Source organism: Mauremys mutica, chromosome 8 (genome assembly GCF_020497125.1).
Source record: "Mauremys mutica isolate MM-2020 ecotype Southern chromosome 8, ASM2049712v1, whole genome shotgun sequence".
In the NCBI taxonomy this organism is placed as follows: Eukaryota; Metazoa; Chordata; order Testudines; family Geoemydidae; genus Mauremys; species Mauremys mutica.
In genome coordinates this window covers 70534470-70541678 of record NC_059079.1, presented here as the reverse complement: position 1 = coordinate 70541678, position 7209 = coordinate 70534470, and the positions used below count along the sequence as shown (strand labels likewise).

The following is a 7209-nucleotide window of genomic DNA, read 5'->3' as shown; positions in this document are numbered from 1 at the left end:
TGGCCTGTGCTTCTGGGAGGTCAAGGAAGACCCTGGCACTCTCAGACATCCTATTAGCAGAGTAGAATTGTGTCTTCCTCTTCTTCCAGCTCTGGGCCAGTGCCAGCCTGGCCCTCCTCCTCTTGCCTCTTTATATAGAACAGAATCATGGCAACATCCCCCAGCCTGACAAGGTTCATCCCACCAAAAATATACATCACCCCCTCCCTCTGGCCTCCCCCAGAGGTATGCCTAGTGTCCCTCTGTCTCTCCTTCCTTGGTCAAGGCAAGTAGATCTGTCACTCTGTCTGCATTTCTGTCTCCAACACATACTATCATCGCAGTCAGCATATTGGTGTGTGTGCTGCAGATATGAGAGGCAATGGGTGCCCTGGTCTATACTGCAAACTTATACTGATAAAACTACATTGCTCAGGGGCATGGAAAATGCTAACACCCAGTGTAGACAGTGCTATGTCAATGGGAGGGCTTCTCCCATCTACTTAGCTACTGCCTCTCGAAGAGATGAAGTACCTATGCTGATGTGAGAAGCGCTCCTGTCAGCGTAGATAGCATCTTCAGTAAGGTCTGGTCTACACTACAGACCTATATCGGTATAACTATGTCATTCAAGGGTGTGAAAAATCCACACCCCTGAGTAATGTAATTATACTAAAATAATCCCCTGTGTAGACAGCACAACACTTCTGTGTCTTGGGGAGATGGATTAACTATGCTGATGGGAGAGCTCTCTCCCATCAGCTTAGAGTGTCTTCATTAACAGTATTTTAAGTGTAGACATTCCCTTAAGTGCTACAGCGGCACCACTGCAGTGCTGCAAACATAGACAAGCCCTTAGAGAAGCTGCGCCTGCAGGGAGAGGTGGGTGCCTTTTGGGGCTTTTGAAAATGTGAGATGAGCAGCCATTGCCTTATCCATGGTCCTGCCCCTCCCATTCATCCTCTTAAAATGCACAGTACCCTTTGGAGCTGCTCCCCCAAGTTTCTGCAGCCAAAGGAGCCAACCCACCCCTTTAGGCACTTTCCTGCTGATTTCTCCCAGATTCTGGTCTCTATCTTGATCAAGTAATGTGGGAGAAGAGAGCTTTTTACAAAATTATTTTTATTTAATAATAAGGAATGTTCATAAACAACTATGGTGAACGAAACAAAAACATGCCAACTGCGCCTATCGTAACACTCCTCCTTGTACACGCCAATCCCCTGTTGGAGGGAGGTTTTTAAACACTTAGATTTAAATGAACATAGTCCCATTCACAGATTGTCAAGGGCCCGATCCTAGTCAGCTGAAGTCAGTGGCAAATATTCCATTAATTTAAATGAGAGCTGGATGGGGCCCAGGACAGCAATGAGCTAATACGTTGACAAAAATGACTAATGTATTGATCAATTTTGATTTAACACATTTTGTTAGATTTAAAAAAACATTTCAAGCAAGTTCCATTGTTTATCGATCTTCCACATTTAACAATATCCTACTGAATTTTGAACAAAATCAGTTATTCCATACAGTTTTCAAGATTTAACAACATTAAACAATGTACTCAAATCCATTAATGCTGTGCAGTGAAGGCCTTTCAAAACTCCACTGATAGCACTATGTTATGTGCTGAATGCCTCAGGTAACAAGAGCGAGAGGGGCATTCGGCACCTTGCATTTCATGTCCTGGGGAAGTCTGGAGTTGCTGCTTCCTGCATTGCATGGTGCCCCAGAGCACCTTCCCTTCTGCCAGTGATGTTCCACTCACCAGGGAACACTGCTGGCCTAGAAAGGACCAGTTTCCCATGGACCTTGAGCTGGACTTGGCCCAAGCTTGCAAAAGGGATAAAAATGTGTTCCGAGCTGCCGGGCTGCATGGAGCCCAGAGTCACTGGATTTGCTCGGCCTGGGCTTTAGTTTTTCACAATATGCAATGTTCCCTAACATGTTTTGATTTTGAATATTCTGTGGAATATGAATTGTGATTAAACACTTTAGAAAACAACATATTATTATAGAAACACTATTCCCGAGTCCCATCCTTCAGCAGGACAGAAGTCAGGCTGCAACATAACTTACAAGGACCATGCTGGGCCTTGGGTAGAGCTGAAAGTTCTAAAGACAAGCTTCTTTCCCAAAGAATATATACCATCAAATTTACAAATATGGCCAATATCCCTCTTGCCTGGGTTACTGGGGAAAGTAAGCTCAGATTTCTAAAGTTGCTGGATCATTTACAAAGCTGTGACTGGCAGGGGCGGCTCTAGCAATTTTGCCGCCCCAAGCACGGCGGCACGCCGTGGGGGGCGCTCTGGCGGTCACCGGTCCCGCGGCTCCGGTGGACCTCCTGCAGACGTGCCTGTGGAGGGGCCGCTGGTCCCGCGGCTCCGGTGGAGCATCCGCAGGCACGCCTGCGGGAGGTCCACCAGAGCTGCCTGCCACCTTCCCGTCGACCGGCGGAGTGCCCCCTGCGGCATGCCGCCCCAAGCACGCGCTTGGCGTGCTGGGGCCTGGAGCCGGCCCTGGTGACTGGCCTCCTTTCAGTACTATAAACATTAAATAGAACAGAGGCTCTAATTTATTCACTAGGCCAGGGTAAAGGAGCCAGGCAAGCATCTCCCACTCCATTTCAATAGGTGTTGTGTAGCAAACTCCCTTAGGTTCTTGTAAGGTCTCCAGCCCCACACACTTGAGTTCACAAAGCACTAGCAGTGCCTGTATTGAAGCATTAGCTCTAGCAACTTATCTCCAGAATTTATCATGTACATTGGAAACAGAATTGAGTTTTGTTTCAATAGAAACCCCCTATTCCAGAAAATACAGCACTATTTAAATGACTTTTTTCTTTGACTCGCATAGAAAGAAGTTTGCCCTTCATAAATAGAGAAAAATTGAAAGTATCTATGAACTTTATAAAAAGATCGTTGTCTTTTATAAAATAAACTAGTCAAATTTTAACAGCTGACATCAGAAATTAGAGTTAATAGATCGGAAGCATAGTCACCATTTCCCACAAAAAAGCCAAATGAAAGGCTCAAGATAAACATAAGCACTCTTAATATGCTCTTCAGACCCATTTTTGAGTACAGCTAGGAGCAGCCTTTTTATGCTGAACTACTGTTATCTATATGAATTTATTTTCCCATTCTCCAAAAAAGAAACCCTCAAATCTGTCAGAAAGCTCTTTAATTAACAAATCTCCATTCACGCCAGTGTGCCTTCCTTTGCAGTTCAAGACAAAAAGATTGTCTTGTTATCACTCTGTGTGAAAAAAAATCCCATTTATTTCTTAAGGCAGTGAATGTGTTAATATGTAGCCCAGTATTATTTTTTGAGTGACGTTTCAATAATGGGAAGGTAGGACTTAAAATTCATTGCTTAGATTCTCTTAAGCTGCGAACTGAACTTTGTGTTTGTGGTTTTTCTAACTCCTCGTAAAAGGAAGTACGAAATGCATTCACCACTCGGCTCTGAGCTTGAATTCTGTTCATCCCCCTAAACCATAAGATCTGACCACGACGTAATTCTCTTTCAGCATAGTCAATCTCTCCTGCACCTTCAGCTAGTTCTTCCTCAAGGATTTCTTCCTTTGGTGGCCCATGACCAAGTTCTGTCAAGAACTTCAAATAGTTATTTGGAATTGTTGTTATCAGCTGGCCCCACAGTAATGTTCCTATCCCTAGGAAAAGTGACCATAGCCACTGTTCTACTGTAAGCTCAGTACAACTAAAGGGCTTCCCACCAACCTCTACTATAAGTATCTGTACAATTAACGTACCAGCAGTGATAGCACAAAAGATGGCATTACTGAATATTCCCTCAAAGACATTCCTTTCACCATGAACCTTTCGGGCATTGATTTCATTACAAAGCTGCATCAACACAAAAGTATTGAATACAATCGTGTAATGATTGGAGGGTGGGGAATGCAGAGGAGCATTTCTTCCACTGTCCATATCAAAAAGCTTTTCACCAGTAAAAATAAGTGTAAAGATGACCATGAGCTGATAGAATGCCTGACCCAAAATGTTTTTCATCATTGTGCGGGAGATTAGGGGTTTATTTCTTCCATAAGGCTTCCGTAGCAAGAGAGACTCAGTTGGTTTTTCTGTAGCTAAAGCAAGAGAAGCAAATGTGTCCATAATGAGGTTCACCCACAGCATCTGCACAGTTTTCAGTGGTGAATCTTGCGTGATACATGCTCCCACAAATACAACAATTACTGCTACTACATTGACAGTAAGCTGGAACTGCAAGAATTTGGAGATACTGTCATATACATTTCTGCCCCACATAACTGCTTTAACGATGCTTGTGAAGTTGTCATCTGTGAGAATAATATCCGATGCTTCTTTAGCTACATCTGTTCCAGCAATGCCCATAGCAAAACCAACATTTGCTTCCTTCAGTGCTGGCGCATCATTAGTACCATCACCAGTTACTGCTACAACTTGTCTCTGTTCTGAGATGGTGCTGTCAATTATACCTTTTACCAAAGTGTGTTTGTCAGTCGGGGAGGATCTTGCAAGCACCCGAAGTGTTGGCCAAATCTTGTCTAGGAGCTCTTGCTTAATCTCACCTTTCCCATTATGTATTAATCTGTTCAACTCTTTTCCCTCCAAGCAAAGGAAGGTCTCCCCAGGATGCAAAATACCACATTTCAAAGCAATTGTGCGTGCAGTATTAATGTTATCGCCAGTAATCATGCGCACTGTGATGCCAGCATTCTGGCATTTTGTTATTGCATCAGGAACTTCAGGTCTCAATGGATCTTCAATGCCAACAACTGCAATACATGTAAGTTCCATGATAATATCGTTTTCATTGTCCCAGTCTGGTTCAGCCTGCCCAGCTGGGAAATCTCTGAATGCTAGACATATGGTTCTGAGTCCATCAGAAGCCATAGGTTCAACCACATTTTTTACAATATCATCACTGTCCTTTGAGTTGAATGGTTTAGGTTTACCAGCAGCATTCAAGATTTTGTTGCATTTTTTAAGTACTATCTCAGAAGCACCCTTGGTGAACATCTGGTAACTACCATCAACATTTTTCAGTACTGTACTCATTGACTTTCTATCAGAATTGAAGGTGTATACTTTATACAACTTTTCTTCTGGTATTTGATTTCTTACAGCCTGATAATCCTGTTTTAAATCCAGAAGAAATCCCAGCAAGGCACATTCAGTTTTATTGCCAATCTGACGTGGCAAGCCACTTTCTTTTTCAGAAGGCAATATTTTGGAAGTGTAAGCACAATTCACAGAAATACCTGTTAAAAGATAGTTCAGAGTAGTCTGAGGAATTGATTCATGTGCAGGAATAATTTTATGATGCATTTCGCTGATGAAAGCCTGGACTACTGCCATTCTGTTCATAGTTAATGTTCCTGTTTTATCTGAGCAAATGGCTGTTGCATTGCCCATTGTTTCACAAGCATCCAAATGCCGCACTAGGTTATTATCTTTCATCATTTCCTTTACAGAATAAGCGAGTGAGATAGTGACAGCAAGTGGGAGACCCTCTGGCACAGCTACAACCAAGACCGTAACTCCAATAATGAAGAACTTCAGAAAATATTTTATATAAACTGGGGTGCACTGAGCAGTCCAAGTATGCTTCTGAATCAAAAATGTTTTAATTAAAAAATAAACTATAAGGACAACCACTGTGATTGTAGACATTGCCAACCCTGCTTTGCCAATCTGAACTGCTAATCTGGTAAGTTTCCCTTGTAGGACTGATTTTTCTTTTTTTGGCAAATTTGATTGCCTGGTGACTGTCTCGTCTCCATTAGTGCTTTGTTTACTAGTTCCAGGCTGCATTTCTGTGGCTGCATAATCCTGAGCTTTTGCTTTGTTGCTGTTCTCAGGAGAGCCATCTTGTTTTTTCTTTTTCTTTTTCACTTTCTCCTTCTCTAGTTCTCCTCCCACCCCAAGCAAAGTGAGGATAATTCCCATCTGTGAGTTTATACCCACTGCAGTAATTATCATTCTTCCAGAGCCTTCCATCACGTGGGTACCAGAAAGCAGCATGGGATCTCCACTCAAAGTCTTCTTAACATGATCAGATTCTCCTGTGAGTGAACTCTCATCCATTTTGAGGTCATTCCCTTGGAGAAGCACACCATCAGCTGGTAGAAGGTCACCATACTTGATATGCACAATATCCCCGACAACTATGTCAGTTATGGGTATTTGGATGACTTGACCATCTCTGACAACAGCAAACTTCTGTTCTTTTTCAATATGATGCTGCAACCTCCTAAATTGTTTCTCCTTACTCCAGTCATTTAATGCTGTTGCTAATACTACACAAGCTACTGACAAAAGAATTGTAGTTCCTTCAATCCAAGCCATCTCATTTTCATCCTCTTCAGTAGCAGAATGGTTGTCTACACACACTGTATTTTGTCCTCGTGAAGGTGTATAAAAAGAAAGTCCTAGTGATACAATGGCTGCAATTTCCAATATAATTAATGTTACATCCTGTAAACCTTCCCATATCAGCTGAAGAAATGATTTAGGTTTTTTAGGGGGTATAAAGTTCTTCCCAAAAACTGCTTGCCTTCTGGCTACATCTAACAGGTCCCCTTTTATCCCTTCTTGGGGGGATGTTTTGAGCCGTGTGCAGATTCCAAAGACATCTCCATAACTCTCTTTTATTTTTTTCAGAGCATCAACAGATCGTAGCTCCATCAGGACACGCAGCTCTTCCAGGGTCATCTCAAAATCTTCTGCTTCATAGTGATCTTCCCTGGCCAGCACTGTCGTATCCGGTGCAGGTGGGTTTCTAGACATGTTCTTGCCTTCCTATGACAACACACTGACCTTTAAAGGGAAGAAGACTGAGGCCTGGTCTACACTAAGGGGGGGGGGGTCGAACTAAGGTACGCAACTTCAACTACCTTAGTTCGAGCTACTCACCCGTCCAGACACTGCAGGATCGAAGTCCGCGGCTCCCCCGTCGACTCCGCCACCGCCGTTCGCAGTGGTGGAGTTCCGGAGTCGACGGGAGTGCGTTCGGAGTTTGAACTATCGCGTCTAGATTAGACGCGATAGTTCGAACTCCGAGAAGTCGAACTCTACGCGTCGACCCGGCGGGTAAGTATAGACCTACCCCAAGAGTCACCCTGCACATTTCCTTCAATTTGAATATTTATAGGAGAAAGAAAGTCCTTTATCTGGAGATACAGAGAGTCACTGGGGCTGAGAACAGACACAGATCTTA

The 7209-nt window shown here is 43.3% G+C and overlaps 1 protein-coding gene across 1 annotated transcript; it reads right to left on the bottom strand.

Annotated features, from left to right (window-relative positions):
* Nucleotides 1–2423: 2423 nt before the first annotated feature.
* LOC123376245 (plasma membrane calcium-transporting ATPase 1-like) lies at nucleotides 2424–6707 on the bottom strand. Its single transcript, XM_045028127.1, has 2 exons — nucleotides 6589–6707; nucleotides 2424–6390 (listed from the first exon to the last, which is right to left on the bottom strand). Exons 1-2 carry the CDS (start codon nucleotides 6702–6704, stop codon nucleotides 3351–3353), a joined length of 3156 nt encoding a protein of 1051 aa, XP_044884062.1. The 5' UTR covers nucleotides 6705–6707; the 3' UTR covers nucleotides 2424–3350.
* Nucleotides 6708–7209: the final 502 nt, after the last annotated feature.